This window comes from Orycteropus afer, unplaced genomic scaffold (assembly GCF_000298275.1).
Source record: "Orycteropus afer afer isolate SDZICR_OR568_19922 unplaced genomic scaffold, OryAfe1.0 scaffold00209, whole genome shotgun sequence".
Lineage (NCBI taxonomy): Eukaryota > Metazoa > Chordata > Mammalia > Tubulidentata > Orycteropodidae > Orycteropus > Orycteropus afer.
Window position 1 is genome coordinate 2105491 of NW_006921796.1, and position 17281 is coordinate 2122771.

Sequence of the window (17281 nt, forward strand, 5' to 3'; positions counted from 1 at the left end):
TTTCACAAGGAAGAAGGGTATGGTGTCTTATGGGACTCTAATAACCAAACCATCCACAGGAGAAAGGCTTAATTTTTTGGAAAAAGACTCACTTTCACCATCAAGATTTACAGTTAGGAAAGATACTAGCATTCCATAAGAAATTCCACAAAATGCTTCTCAGGGATTTCTACTTCTCTACTAGACAGTGGGCAACTTGAAGGCAAAGTCCATGTCTTATCTGGCTGTGATGCGCCTGTTTCTAGTAAGGATAGGGAACACAGTAGGTGCTCAATAAACACAATTCACGGGCCACAGCACACAGCATAAATGTAGAATAGTAGGGAACCATTTGCCAGGAATCATTCTCATATTATTTCAACGAATTATTTCCCTGATGAATCAATGTCATCAGACATTCTGAAAGTCAAGTAGAAAGAAGTGAGGACCCCTCTTCACCACACAGCCTGAAATTCCCCAGTACTAACTGGTGTAGGTTGGGCTTCTTATATCTGGGACATCAGGAGATCTAGATTCCAGACTGAGATCTTCCACTAACTTGCTGGGTGTCCTTGGGCGAGTCATTTGTCTTTGTGCTTGAGTCTCCCCATCTATAAAAGGAGGGGGTTGGACAAGATGATCTCCAAGATTCTATTCTATTCTAGTTTAAGGGTCTAAGTGTTAGGCTACTAAATAGTTTTGATCTATTTAAAAAGCTGCTAAGCTTTTCAGACACTAAAACTCATTTTTGGTAGGCCGTTGTTTCTAATCAAGATATTCTAAGCCCTAGAGTCAAACAGCTAATTGTCAATGATGTACATCAAGACTAAAAACCCTTTCTGCAAAACTACCAGTAAATGATTAAAATGACTAGAAAGGTAAATCAAAACAATGGCAAGTGTTACAAGGAAGGATCCAAATTCAATTATGGCCCTCAAGAAATAGGCCATTTCAAGAAAAGTACCGGTCCTAAACTATGAACGTCCCCAACTAAATAGGACGGGTAGGTGTCACGCATACGTGTATCAGAGTAAAACGGAACACTGTATACTGAAATGTGCATCAGGATTAAGATATTCACATAGCAACAACTCCTTCATACTTACCTTCAATGCTACATACAGGCCTTAACACATGTTAAGACTGCCCTCGTTATCATCAAAAAGTACAGTGATGTCTACTGGATAAAGAGCCCATTCTAGGCACTGTGACAGTATCATGGCGGGCTTCTCATCTGATCAGGCATCTGGCCAGGGAAGAGATAAGCCTCCAAGAATGTTCAACTGGAACGAAACATCATTTAGAAATTTGATCTTACTAAACGATAAGGAACCATAATCTATAAGGGCTTGGCCAGGCAAGAGGACACAGATAAAGCACGTCCAAGTAAGAAAACCCTATTGGTGCCCCAGCCTCACCCTTGGGAGTGCTAACAGAAACCAAAAATATTTTCTTAAAGATCTAGGGCTGGGAGATTATGAGTCTAATACCATATTTATGATTTTCTTTTTTTCCCCCAGATAGACTGTAGTATTTTCCTGAGCCACCATTTCACTGTAAGCATGGTACTCTAGGATGCCTGGGCTTATGTAACTCCTCAGAGCCTTAGAGAAGGTCCCACTTTCGAGGGCTTCTGATTCCTATGTGACTCTCATGTGCAATGCTGGGGCTCAGATATAACATACCCAATTGCACATTAGCAAACAGTCCAGATGTGTATGTGTATATAACACCTTACTTGACCTAAAAGCAAGAGAATACTCTTGCCTACGGCACATTTTTTTTGTGTGCAATACAAACAAAGCATTCAATTCAAGTGTACTTGTTGAAAAACAGGACACAATTAAGCAGTTGGTATAATGCATTCTTGTTTCCCACTTGCAGATCTCCCAAGAGTCCCTTCGAATTTACCTATACGAGTTTCAGCTTCCCGCTTGCCACTTAGCTTGATAACGACTCAAAAATCATTCCCTTGTTTTCAAGGGCTCTTCTTTCTTGTCTGCTCTGTGTACTACAGGGCAGTATTGACACATGGAATTAATGTCAGGGTCTGTAATGAAACAACAGTCATGCAAACACCAGTCTGCTCTTTTGATAAAACAGCATGTTAGAGACCTATTCACCTCCCTCTAATTGAGTACTGCATAATAGTTCCGATCCTTTTATGTAACATATTTTGTTCTATGATTAGAAAAAGGGGTGTGGGGGGGTAGGAGGCATTGCATCCTTCAATCACCCCCTGATTAATTCTCTGTTTTTAATGAGGGTGGATGCTATTTAGGCAGGTTCTGTTACATACTTGTTTTGTTGACTTCTGTACAATGTATAACAAAGCCCAAGACAGGATAATTGGAACCATTTCTTTTGTGCAGGGATTCCTGCTCTTAATGTAAGGTTGGCTTGGAAAAAAGAACCCTGACATTTAAAATGAGCCATTTCATAGTAATTCCTTTTAACATTGGGAAGATGGGATGAGAAGTTAGTATATAAATAAAGCATTTTAATGAACACAGAGCTTTTCCCAAAATGCCTGCTGGAATGGAGTCTGGGACAGCCCCAAGGAGGAGGCTCTGTAGTCTCCACTATGATTGTGACTCTGAGAGTGTGTCTTATTTCCAAATGTCAGCACCAGGAGAGTAGTCCGTCCTCCACGGAAATGCAGTGGATTACTGGATACGCCATGACACTCTTATCAATGCTTTTGCCCTTTCATTCTCGCAGAAGTTGTCAGCACTGGGCCTGGTTGACGTGTTGTGCCGCACACTACGAAAGAGCACCCTGTAGGCGTGGGCCCTGTGCCTTCATCCTGCAGCCCCGTTAGAGGCCTGTTTGCTTACACTGATTTTCCACTAGGACACTGGTCCAGGAGGAAGGTGGGGCACGGTGCATTTTCCACAGCAAATGTCAGTTCTTTAGGGTGTGCTCTCTCAAAACCAACCATGAGATCCTTCCCTCAGCCCTTATCACCATGCTTTGGAATTGGGAAGGTAAAATATGTAGTGTAAGTGGCTATGGCAAACTGTTCACATAACCATGTCCTTCTGTTTTGTAAGCATAATTGGGAGTTGTTCAAATAATCCCATAAAAAAACCTTTTAATAGTTTTTTTTTTAAATCGTGATCTCATTAAGTATGGGTTTGTTAGATTACCTCTCATCATTATCTTTTCAAATAAAAGTCCTGGTATTAACATAGAATCATAGACGTTTTCCTAGTTTCCTTCATATAAGCTGTTTTTTTAAAAATATTATTTAAGCTATTTATTTAGCTCCTGATCTGATTATCTGAAGTCGATAATTAAGGTCAAAGAAGAGCTCAACTAGGGAAGAAAAAGGCAGGAATGGATGTGTTCTAAACCTTAATTGTCTTCTCAGATAAATATGCCTATTATCTGTATTTGTGCTCTGCATTTATTTAAAATTTAAATCATGTTATTTAAAATAATCAGACTGACAAACTTTTAAGAGGTGTTTGTAAGTGTTTCAAAATAGCATAAGATCTGGATCTGAAGACTGAGAACTGAGGCCTGGCTGTGTCATTAATCAGATGCCCGATCTTGGTCAGTCACACTTAATCTTTGCACCATTTACTTCTCAATAAAATACCTCTTGCCCTACCCAATTCACTGGGCTATTTTAATGAGCAAGAGAGGTAATGTACATGAACTGTAACAAAAACTAAAACCAAACTCACTGCCTTTGAGTTGACTTCGACCTATAATGACCTCTCCTTGGGTTTCCCAGACAGTATCTCTATGGAAGTAGATTGCCCAATATTCCTTCCGAGGAGTGGCTGGTGGTTTGAATCACCAGCCTTCTGGTTAGCAGTCAAATGCCTTAGGCACTACTGCCACCAGAGCTCCCATTAACTTTAAAGCACTACATAAATAGTAGCTTTTTATTATTGTACTCATTTCTCTTAGAAGATTACATGCAAAGCTTCCAAAAATTTGCTACCTACTTCACATTAAATAGCATGGTGAAGAAAATATGGAAAGGTTAGGGAACACTGCTGGAAGAACAAAATTCACTTTTATCCTTAAGTGGTGGCAGTCATTAATATTTTTCAGCAATTTATTCACAGAACTTTTCTATCCTGTTGTCCAAATTAGCAAAACAAATATTAATAAGAGGTCAGCATGCCAACTGACACAATGGAAAAAAGCAGTCTCTCATGCTCTTCCCAATTAGAAAGACTTAAACTTAAGGACGAAGGGTAACTAAGGGGGCAAAGAGCCAATGGAAATTATTCATATTTCACGTTTCTCTGTCAAAAGCCATTCTAGCTTATGCTGAAACCAAGAGCTCGAAGTAGCCATTTGTACTACAGAACTAAAGGACGATGACTACCAACAGTTAACACAAAGGTAGCATGACACACTACTTAAAGGTGTCTAGCCAGTAGAGGAGCCTCTATAACCTAAACACACAGTATCGAGCTTCTCAAATTAATCCTACCCTGTCACTTTAGCAGCATACACATTTAACTGGATCCAAGTTCCCTTAATTCAATTTTCAAGCAACCTAACAGAGTATTTTAACAATGTACACCAGCACTGTCAAACAGAAATATGATGCAAGCCACAAATGTAAGCCATAGACGTAATTTTAAATGTTGTATAGGTAAATTAATTTTAATAATACATTTTATTTAACCTAATATATATATAAACATATATATATATATATAATACATATAAAATGGGAGCTCTGGTGGCACAGTGCCCAAGGTGTTTGACTGCTAACCAAAGAGCCAGCGGTTCAAACCCACCAGCCACTCAGAGAGAAGACTGGACAACCTAATTCCGTAGTGATACCACTTCAGAAACCTAAGGAGGTGTGGCTATGAGTCGGATCTCGATGAAAGTGAGGTTTTTTTTTTAATATATAAAAGGAGCTCTGGTGGTGTACTACCTAAGATGTTTGACTGCTAACCAGAGGGCTACCGGTTCAAATCCACCAGCGACTCCTTGGAAGGAAGACTGGGCAATCTACTTCCAGAGTGATACTGTCTCAGAAACTCAAGGAGGGGGTTGCTATGAGTCAGATCTGACTCGACAGCAATGAGTTTTATTTTTTTAATATATAAAAACATTATGATTTCAAAATGTTATACATATTAAACCATTATTAAGGTTATATTTTACATCTTTTCATTCCTATGCTCTTTGAAATCTGGTATTTTATACTTACGGGCATCCCCCAATTTAGACTACCACATTTCAAGTAATCAATGATGATAGATGGCTAGGTTATCATATTGGATAGCATAGATCTAAAGGGTTTTCTGATAGAAACAATGAAGATCTCTATACTTTCGTACGTGTAATGCTTTAAAAACTGGATCACATTTCTGAATTGTACCTGAAGAGCTTTTCTTTGAACTCACCACAAAGGTAGGTGCAATCATAGTTGTTGATATTTTTTGTAAGCAGAGTAACATCATTTATATATAAGGAAAAAATTATGTAATTACCTGTCAGTCCTAAATCACCTGTTCTAGTTTAAAAATAATCTTTGTATTAAACGGAACTATTCCTATATTTGGTGCCTACATTGATTAAGAAAGCCATGCCCCAAATAGTACCTGATGGCTGGCAGAAAAATCACAATTACTGGATGAGAAAAGGAAGGAATGGGAAAACAATTACTATCTAGTTGTGTAAATAAAAATTCTAGAATGGGGTAAGGGAAGGGCAGCATCAGTTCTGGTTCAATTAAGCAACCAGAGGGGATCAGAAAAAGTCAAAATAAAACTGAAACTTGAAATATTATTTCCCTTGGTTAGTTACAGCTTAAGGCAATCAATGCCCTCTCCCTTTGCTGGAGGAGCCTGCATTGTTATATGTGCGTTGTGTGCTGTAGCTAAGGCCAATGCAATCGTGTTAGCCACACTGGACTTGCTTAAACCCCACACAATCCCCATTCTAATCTGCTCGTGTTGCAGGGCTTATTATTACTTTTCCAATTCAGAAAAGGAAAGAATTGGTGGAGACATGGCACATTTCACTCCTTTTCCCACCTCTGCTCTCACTTTACAATGTGAAATGAGGCTTTCCGTAATCTCATGCCTCAGGCTTTAATGCTTATTTTGATAAATATTACAATTACTATTCTATGGTAAAGGAACTATGTACCCCACTACTTAAATCACAGCCCAAAGTACCTTATGGAATTACTTTCTAGCTCTGAATGTCATTACATCTGACCATGAAATGGATCTGACAGAAAAAACTGGAAAATCTTAAACTATGTGGACTATTTTCTAGAGCAAAAAACTGACCTTCAAATTTGGAAATCAGATGTTGCATTATTTCATCAACACACACTTGGGAAACCACAGGGTACAAGGCACTGTACTAGCTAGACATGATGGGATTTATAGGGTTCAGATTACTTTCAAACTCTTAAGACCTCCAGGTTTACTGCCAATCCCCTTGCCTAAATCTGTCACAAACATAATCCTTATACTAAAAAAATTAAAACTCATTTGAAATATTAAGATGATTGTATTTACTCAATGAGAAGAAAATTTTTGAGCATTAATCTCCAATGTCTTTGGAAATCTATCTGAGTCAAGTTGCTAAGGTGGTTAGCTTCTTGAGGGCAGGGACATTGAGGGCAGTGGCTATGTCTAGCATGGAGGCAACAAGGATATATCATTCTAATTTCTGCATTGGTGGTTTGACAATGTTGGTAGTAACATCTACACCCTACACCAGGCTCAGTAACAGTACTTGGCATGACCAACCTTAGTCATCACTTTGGTAAGTGCTTTGGCACGGGCCACTGTTGCTAACCACCATCCTGGTGCGGGTCCTTCACATCTGTTCTCCTATGGATGGAAAAAAGGAAGTGTCTAGTGTCCATTCATTGGCCACATCACCTCCAACCCTATCCTTTACTCACATGCCTTTCAATTCAGGCCCAGGAGAAAATGATTTCATTTTCAGAAAGGAAGTTAATCAGACGAAGCTACAGTACAATTTCAGCACATTAAAGACTTGGCTAAATGCAAAACGTCCTTAAGAGTGACAGTGGAGGGAACCAACCAATGAATACAAAGCTGCAGAGGATTAGAAAGTGTTCAGGCAAACACTTACTATAACACACAGACATAGGAGCACAGGGGACAGAGCAAAGGCCTTGAGTTCTTGAAAATGCGGTTCCTAGTCTCACTTTATTATGAAACTAGAAAGAGAATGTATATGAAAGGAAATGGATTATTATCAGGTATTCGCTTGGGAACGTTTTGGGTAATTCTTGGGTCTTGCTTCCCCTTGTGATAAATCTGATAACATGTATTAAAAATAACCTGTGCTCTTTAAAAGAAAGATGTTGTATGTGAATACCAAAGATTTATCTTATTAATAAGAGCAAATTTCCCTTCACCTGGTCATTTCTCCACTTTTCTATTAAAAGCCTCTTCAACTTCAAGGATCAGCACAAATGCTACCTTCCCTGTAAACACTGCCTTATTCATCCAGACAGAATGAACTGCTCCTTTTCCTGGGTGCTTACAATTCAATACAGACCTCATTTTATCACTATCTCCTTCTACCTTGTATTCTGGAGTAGATCACATCCATCCCCTCCATTAGGATGTGAGTTTTCTGAAGGCAGAGACCGCCACGTTTCCCTCTGAATCTCCCCCAGCCTCCTCGCACAGTGCCTTTGTATAGAGGAACTGCTTAATCATGTTCCCTCAACTGTGCTGAATTCAGTCTACTTTGGCTTTATGGTTTTTTTTTATAAATCTTAAAAAAAAAGTGAAAAGAGAGAAGAAACTTAAGGCTAATGAGGAATACACAGCACAACAAACATGGAAGACGCATAAAGAATGGTTTCATTCTTTGCATTCCTGCCTCGGAATGCCCACTGCTGATCTCTCAGTTTGTCAGTGATTGTCATTAGTGAGAGCAAATGTTAGAAAGCACACAAAGGCAGACAATGTGAAAACCACCACATGTCACACAAAAGGTCTATGTGATTTAGGATTATTCTTAAGGTTGCCTTTTGCTTCAACCTTAATGGCAAAATCGGTACCATAAAGGCCAACACAAGCCTCACTTGCTCTGTTTTATACATGCAAATTCAGCATCACCTTCAGATTGAGCTGGACACCTGCTGGGTGTGTCCAGGTGAATATGCTGCTGCTTCGAGGCACAGTTTGAATCTGGTGGACCCAAGGGTGTTTCAGGCTTGTTGTCTATGTGTTTGCTGGCAGTTTCTAGAATATGTGGATTCCCCTGAGATTAAAAGGAGAAGGACCTAGCACCTTTCTTCTCTTTCTAAGTTACAGGGACGCTTTGTGCAGTGATGTTGTCTCTATTAGTAAGCCAAGCACCTAGACTACGATGCGTATCTCATGAAGCTCCTTTTCCATCCCCACTTTCCTAGCTTGCAGCGGACCCACCTAGGGTACAGCCAGGGAAGAGATGGGTCATTTTAACAGCATTTGTGTTAGCTTATAAGAACTCATACTGTTGCTCAGAAAATATAATTTATACAATCTAACTGGTTTACTGTCCAAAAAGACTAAAATGCTCCTCTGATATACTTGCTAACACTTCTCCCTCCAGCTTCCACCAGATGGGTTCTGCCATCCTACTTATACCATTTTTATGTTTTCATTTATATGCTATACCAGATTCTTTGGAAATAGCTGAGCATATAACTTATTCTTTATATATTCAATCAGAACTTGTTATTTTGCCTCCTATAGGTTTGCCCTATCAGTGTCTTCTCTTTGACTATGAAAGTTCCTTCAGGAAAGAAACCTGTCTTAAACAAAGGTGTGGAGAACGTCATTTGCAAACAGGTTAATTTCTAAAGATTGCGAGCGAAGGCAGTTCACTGTGAATTTTTATCTTCTTGGGAAAGCATGATAATTTGAAGGGACCGGCTGGAAGTCACTGAGTTCTAGTCACATGAGCTTTGCAGATAACGAAGCCACTTATTTCTAAACAACTTCTAACACGTTATTAGTAAATCTGGTAAAGTTGACCGCAACTGCTAAACGTCTAAACAACCATACTTGTCATACTTTCCACGTGAGCCTCTTCTTTTTGTCCTTTTCTACTGTTGTAGAAACTTTTGCTTATTTCCTTTTTATGTCTATCCCTTGGCTCGATGGCCTTCTCATTATTCCAGCTGCTACTTCTCCTGCCTGAGGGTTAGCAGCATTTACATAGTTTGGGGAAAAACGAGGTGACCAGAAGAAGTTCACCTCTGAGTGGTAGCTGGCACCACAGAGAGAAGCGTGCATTCAAGACGGCTTAAAGGAGACAGTGACTCAATGGATGACTGGAAAGTAGAGTAATCCACCCAGGTGTGAAAGGACTTAATATCATCTAATAACTCCTCCAAGATGACTGAAAAAAACCAAACCAAACTCACTGCTGTCGAGTCGGATCCGACTCACAGCAACCCTTCCTTGGGTGTCCGAGGTGTTATCACTACAGAAGTAAATTGCCCAATCTTCTTTCCTACCAAGATGACTAGTAGCTGATTAATATGTTATTTGACTTATTTCTAAAAGTGGCTAGTCTTGGAGGGGAAGGAGGTATGACATAAGAGGGGGAAGGGAGATACTTTTAGAACCCTTACTACAAGTGCCTACTTTCAGAAAACCCTTCATTTGAGCTATTCCTTTTCACTTTTTCCTATTTGATGCATGACATTTTAAAATTCTTGGTTTTAGCAGCAATCCAAAAAGGCAGAATCGCAAACTGGCACATTAAAAATGGAAAGAAAAAAAAAAGCATTATGATTTGGAACAAAAATCAAAACAGACTAAAACAAAAATACAAGCAGCAGCAAAATCACTGAACCTACAGCATCTTTTTGAAGACAGGGAGGTTAGTTGGTTAAATAGTGCAGTGATCTAGGAGGTACTGTCTCAGCTTTGAGAATTTAGATGTTTAAGAATGTATATCCGGAAGTGGGACATGTAGAAAAACCATGGAGGCCAAGAGAGACCGGAGCTACTGCTGCCTGGGCCACCCTGTTCCCATCAACATGGATTTCCAGAACTGCTGTTCTGTGGTAACTCTCAGTGTGAGAGACAAAGAAATAGAACATTTTTAGAAACCAAGCAAAAAATGGATGGGAATACAATACCTGGAAAGTTTATCAAGCATGTTGACAAGTTTCATGGCTTCATATTCTTTTTGTTCTTCTGTCATTTCATCTATGGGGTTTGGCATTGGTTCCTCTAAATGACCAGTGATAAGATTAATGCTACAAAAAGAAAAAAAAGTTATGCTGTATGTTTTAAAATTATGCTCTTTCTATACTTTTCTGGTCCAAGTTGTAAGTTAATTTTAATAAGAAAGAGTATAATAGCCAAAAAATTGGCAATAATTTCAATAACAATTTTATGGTATAGAATTGCTTTAGGAATTTTTTAAAAACTGACTTTTCCTACTCATTTGCTTTGGGAAATGAGCAATAGCTATTATTTTTTTAAAAAAGGAAAATTGACTTGCCAACTTTTTTTTTTTTTTTTAAGGCATAGTTGCTTTTAAAAATACAAAAATGGATGGGTGCCATAAGGATAAATATCCTTGGATGCTCAGCTTATTCATTAATTATAAGGGGACACTGATTTTAGAGAAAGAGAAATGAGGAAATCCATTTTGAGATACAGCATAAAACAAGCATGTCAAAAAAAATTGGAAAAATGATGAGAAAGGCTGCAATTGAGAAATGAAAGCATGCCAATTTATCACCTCAGGAAATTAGTCCATTAGTAAGACCACAGAGGGCAATGAGTGTTTAAATAATAAAAGACAAAGCAGAAGAACAATTTTAATTAGATTTGATCGGACCTAAATGAAAAAAGAAAAAAAAAAGAAAAGAGAATGAAATCCAGCCTACCAAGAGACAGCAAAGCATTTGGGCTTTCTGGAAATAGATTTAATACAATACTTAAGTATGCATAGTACTTAGTATAAAGTTGAATACCAAACAAACTCTTCTCATCAATAAAAGCTACACTTTTTTTTTTTTTTTTTGAAGAGAAATACATGACAATCATTCTTGAAAAAAAGATTTCAGTATGTCTGCTATATATCTGTAACTTAAACATCTTTCTGGAGAAGCAGACAAGGAGGTTATAGTATCTTCTATCAGCCAAATACAGATGGTTTATTTTTAATGATCAAATGAAATATCTTTGAAAACAGCAAAATGCTGTCAAAGTGCTCTCTAGGGTCTACAAACAAATGCTTTCAGGAGCCGGCTGGGTCTTCCGGGTAATCAGCAGACGAGTGAGAGGACCATGTATAAATAATGTAATGTGTCAGGGACCAGCATAAACTGGAGAATAGAGCAATTCTAAATTAAGGGGGAAAAAGAAAAGTCACATGGGCCAAAACAAAGACACTGTAATCTGTCCGAACCGGTGGCCAGCCTCCAACGTCTGCTTTGTCTTTTGCCTGGGGAAGTTGCTTGCTTTCACTGGCTGGAGCTTCTCTCACGTGGAGGAAGGGCCAGCCTACTACTACTCTTAGGGTCCCTTCTCCTGTTCCATGTTCCTCAGGGCCTTCATGACATGCAGATTCTCGGGAAGGACTCATTGGTCACTATCCTTGAAAACCAGATCTAAAACATCTGTTTTGCCATTCTTGCATAACACCTATGCCTAAAGCCATGGTTACAAATCTTTTTTCCTTCAAAGTAGTGGAACCCTTTCACAAATGCAATGTGCACAGAAACCCAATCTATAAAACAGATCAAAGCAGAACTGTTCATGCAGAAGGAGGAAGAGGGACGCCAAGGAGAGTGGGGGCTAGAGCCCCTTCCATCTGTCCCTCCACCCACTTGCTTCCTCTTAAGGTAGCCCCTGGGATACTTTCAGAATTCTGGGGGCTTGGGGAAAGTCTGAAGACCCATAGGTTTATCAGGGGTTCTTAGCCTTCGCTGTACAGTAGAATCACCTGGGAAACTAAGAAGGGGGGAAAAAAAAAAAAAGTGAGGCCCAACCTTAGATCAACTGAATCTGTACTTTTTTTTTTTACATTTTCCAGGTGATTCTGACCACCTGCAGTGAAGAACAAGCAGGCTAGAGTGCCTGATTCACACATTTATTGTGAGCAACCATGTTCTCAATTGCTCTTAAAAGAGAAAAAAGTCTCTAGAGTAAAGGGCCATCAACAAAAAGTGCTAATGGGGTCACTGTATTTTCCAAAAGTCAAGAAAAAAGTGGACCCAGGCTAGGCTTCTAAGAAGAATGAATGAAGTTTTTAAGTTGTCTCCAGATGCCACACTGAAAGTGTAATCCCACCACACACCTATTATTTGCTTGGACAAGTAACAAGGGGTGTCTGCTTTCACTTCTGCCACCTGATACATTTACAAAATATCTAGCCTTATAAAGAAAGGACTTACTGCAGACACACACTGCTTTCCAAACAGATTAGGGAAAGCAGGCCTTAAGAGAAAGCATCAGAGAAAGCAGTAGTCTTAACTACAGATCCTGCTCACGTGCCTCTAAGTGAAAATGGTTTCTCTCCTCAAGTTGGATGGAGGTGTGATTTTAAAAATCAGATCGGAAGGAAGGTTGGGCAATCCTACTTCCGTAGTGATACTGCCTCGGAAACCCAAGGAGGGGTCGTTATGAGTCGGGGGCGACTGGAGGGCACACAACAACAACAACAACAACAAGACTATTGAAGGGTATAATGACATTGCTGTAAATCATCATGTGTCTTGGGGAAAATGTATCAGGAAGACACATTGGGAAGCCTTGTGGTATTGTGACTAATACAGTGTACAAAATCAGGACATGAATTCCCACATCAGTACACATTAGATTGTTTTCTCAATTCTTTTAAGAGTTTAGTGGAAATGATGTCCATTTTCTATAAGCTGACTTCAAGTCCTCTGGCTACTAAATGATTTAATCGATTACTCTGAAATTAGATACTAAAGTCATAAAAATCCTTTGCTATTTGAGCATAAAAGCAGCAGCCAGAAATACATTCTTACAGAACAAGAACCATACCATCCTTTATCCATAGAGTAAAACATTCCAACTCCCAAAGTCACACCAGGGATTCAGGTTTTATTTTTTCCTTTAAAAAGACATTTTCTCCCTTGACACTCAGAAGAACATAAACAAAGCCACACAAAACACAAGTTAGGGCACTGAACTGTGCCACCCTCTAATGGGAAAAAGGCCAATGTGCTGGGGGCAGAAGGCAGAGGGACACCGTCTCTCACCCCCACCAACTAGAGTCTTATGTAGTTTCCCTACCTAGAAGAGGAAGAGAAAATAATAGTTACCATGACACATGACACCAAAGACATAAGCTTTCATAAAATAGATGATTTTTGCTTGACCAACACCTAACACCTTTACAACCTCAAATACTAAGTTTGAGACTTAATTTTCTCTTTCAGGGTCACAAAACCAAACAACCAGTTGCCATCAACACAATCTGACTCATGGTGATCCCAGGTGTGTCAGCAGAGAGCTGTGCTCCATAGGTTTTCAACGGCTGATCTTTCAGAAGGCGATCACCAGTCTTCCAAGGCACCTGTGGGTGGTTGTGAACTGCCAATCTTTCTGTTAGTAGCTGAGTACAATTCCAGAGTCACTTGGATTGTGTTCTGAGACTCTGATTCTAAAGGTGCTTTAAAGTAAACTAAACTCACTGCTGTCAAGTCAATTTCAACTCATAGCGTCCCCTCCTTGGGTTTCCGAGGCAGTATCTCTACAGATGTAGATTGCCCAGTCTTCCTTCCGAGGAGTGGCTGGTGGGTTTGAATTGCCAGCCTTCTTGTTAGCAGTCAAATGCCTTAGGCACTATGCCACCAGACAACTACTAATTGTGGTGGGTGGTTGATTTTCTATTTATCATGATTTCTTTTACATCATGTCCCAGCTTCCCTCCCCTAGCATACCAGCCTTCCAATCCTAAGATTATTTATGTCTTCCAATTAGGTGACAAGAAGTGTCTAAACTCTTATCTGTGGTATTTCACCATGAATTCTGTATTATATGAGGCCATTATATAAACTGATAGCAGCCATGGAGCTGGAGACTAAAGGTGAGCCAACGAACATGTGCATAAATGCTGACATGTGTTTCAAGTCTTCTGTGCTTTCTTCTAATTGCTGCTTCCTTTGGCCAACATCAGTAGCACTAGATCATTTAACAAAAAAGTTTCCTTGGCTGAATGAAAATAAACATCAATCTCCCAAAAATATGGCTTAAATTTTACTTAGTTTGGTTAAAGGGGCTACACAGTCAGGTACCTATAGGAGTCAGGCGCAGAAAATGGCTGAAATGGCTAAGCTGTAGCCAAAGGAGCTTAGGACCATAACTACTCAATTCCAGCAGTTGGTTGTGATGCGAAAATGCAGGCCTGATGTTATCAGAACTTCCATTTTTCCAAAAGAAGCGGAAAATCCAGATATTCTTCTGAAATATCTGGATTCTAAATGTTGGCAAGTAATTAAATTATTTTAAGAAACACTGTGTAAAACAAAACAAAAACACAAAACCAAATAACCAATACTACACATGGGTCAAGCCAAGTCGGACATACTTGTGGGCTAAGTCTGGTCTATGGGGCTGATAATTTGCAACCCCCAGGAAAAGGATCAGGGTTTTCAGGAAAAGGCATTTTGTAAGCCTCAGGGAAGAAGAGGGTGCTGGGTGGGAAAGGAAATGTCATATGAAAAAAAGCTAGAGATGTATTCCAGGAAAAACAAACTAAAAACCCACCAGCACATCTGCCTCTTCCATACTTTAAATAATGATAAAAAGAACAAATAGAGATCTATCATATCCTGATTGTCTTGTATCCTACCCTCTCCCTAACTAGACATGGAGCTTGATGAAGGCAGGAAACACAACAATCTTGGTATCCTAATGCTGAGAAGGGGCTAATCAATAAATTCCTTTATTCAACAAAAACTTAGTGAGCACCTACTCTGTGTCAGGCAGTATTCTGGGGATATCTCAGTGAACAAAAACAACAAAAATCTCTGCTCTCATGGAGCTTGCCTTCTAGTGTGGAAAGCAAACTTAATGAGTAAGTAACTTACATGGTATGTCAGAAGGTGTGAGTGCTATAAAAACAACATCAGTGTGAGGGAGTGCAAGGTTGGGGGTGAATGCAGGAATGCTTCACTGAGAAGGTGACACTGGAGTTAAGACAGGTGAGGGAGTAAGGTATGTAGCTGCCTGGGGAACAGACATCTCAGACAGAAGTCAGGGTGAAGATCTGAGGCAGGAGTGTCTCTATTTGACAAACAAAGAGGCCAGCGTGGCAACAGCAAATGAGAAAGATGCAAATATACCAATTTCAAGACTGCCTTTTAGCCACTGTGGGGTTTTGAGCACAGTGACATGGTCGGACTTACATTATGAAAGGATCACAGTGTGTGTTGAGGACAGACTGAAGTGGGTCAAAGATAGAAGCAACAAGACCAGTTAGGAGGCTATTAAAATGTCCTCGGAAAGAGAGAGAATTTTCACTTGGACTAGAATGGCAGCAGTGATGGCTGTTAGAAATAGCTGGATTCTGACCATATTCTCAAAGCAGAAGCAGAATTACTTGACTGATACATGCAAGTATTTACTGAATTAGAAGAAATTATGCATTCAGGGTTATCAGGGTATATACAAATATGTTGTTTTTGTCTTATTTGCTATTCTGGTTATATCAAAGATGGACAACAGATGTTCTGAGAACAGGCGAGTTATGTCAAGGGCAAATTCATCTCTCCTGATTGGCTCTGAGGCTCTGAGAATACAGTAGCTGTTAGAACAAGCTCTGAAGGCAGGTCATCTGACCAATCACGAACTGGGCCCTGGACAAGTTATTTGACCGTGTTATGCTTTAGTTTCCTCTTCTGTAAAATGAGGATAACCCTATCTCAAACAATTGCTGTGAGGATTAAATTAGTAAAGCTCTTAGAACGGAGCCTAATACATATCGAGCACTCAAAAACTGCCAGCTATTGTTAGTGGAGTCTCTGGGGGGGGGGGTGCAAAGGGTTAATGTGCACGGCTGTTAACCAAGAGGCTGGAGGTCTGAGTCCACCCAGAGGTGTCTCAGAAGAAAGGCCTGGAGATCTACTTCCCAAAAATCAGCCACTGAAAACCCTACGGAGCACAGTTCTACTCTGACACCCATGGGGTCGCCATGAGTTGGAATCGACTTGTAGGCAACCAGTTTATTATTATTAGCCTAAGTGAGCCACTTGCTAAAAAATAAGCAACCCAAAGGCCTCAGATGATCTAGGAAGGAAGTTACTCTAGTTAAATCATCACTACAGAGATTTATAGGCAATCTTTATTAACTGAAAAAGCAATGTAACTAGGTGTTTTATGGAGTTTGCTATAATTAAACCCAGATATGAGATATTTGAAAGAGATCAGCTCCTGAAAATGTCTCAAGTAATTTGAGAATTATGGTATAAATGTAATACTGATTCTGTATCAAAGAGTAAGGTTAATTATGAAACCACATCTTAACCCAAGTCTGCACTATATTAGCAAGTAAACAACTTGGGTAATATGTCATTCTTTCACTTTATTTTATAAAATATTTACTAAATGTCTGTCATGTGCCAGTCATACAAACATATGCATGTGTTAACATACATGAATACCAAATCACATCTAGTCATTAAAAATAAAAAAAGCTCCAAAATGTCTTTTTTAAAATTGCATTTTATTGATATATAATTTATGTACAGTGAAATACACAAAACTAAAGTGACATAAGTCAATGCATTTTTTTTTTTTTTTTTTTGCAGTGTTCCCTCCACTCCCCTCCCATCCCTGGCAACCAACAAAGAAATTTTCCCTCCATATATCAACCCTTCCTTGACCCTCCACAACAACAAACTGATACTATATTTGTCCTTCTGTGATTGACTTATTTCACTCAGCATAATGTCCTCCAAGTTCATCCATATTATGCAGGGTTCTGCAGACTCTACATTATTCTTTAGCTCTGCATAGCATTCCAGTATGTGTATGTACCATAGTTTGGTCATCCACTCTTCCGCCAATGGGCACATAGGTCGTTTCCATCTTTTTGCTATTGTAAACAGTGCTGCGATGAACATGAGTGTGCATATATCTGTTTTTGTCCTGGCTCTCACCTCTCTAGAATTTATATCTAGTAGTGGCATTGCTGGGTCAGATGGTATCTCCAATTCCAGCTCTCTAAGGAATCGCTACACTGCTTTCCACAGTGGTTGTATCCCTTCACAGTCCCACCAGCAGTGTATGAGAGTCCCAATCTCTCCACATCCCCACCAGCATTTGTTATTTTC

General features: G+C 39.4%; 1 protein-coding gene across 1 annotated transcript in view; it reads right to left on the bottom strand.

Annotated features, from left to right (window-relative positions):
- RIC8B (RIC8 guanine nucleotide exchange factor B) overlaps positions 1–17281 on the bottom strand; it is a 163639-nt gene that overhangs the window by 6189 nt on the left and 140169 nt on the right. Inside the window, exon 9 of the mRNA XM_042781972.1 lies at positions 10100–10219. Coding sequence (XP_042637906.1) covers positions 10100–10219 — 120 coding nt within the window. The remainder of the gene's footprint in view (positions 1–10099; positions 10220–17281) is intronic.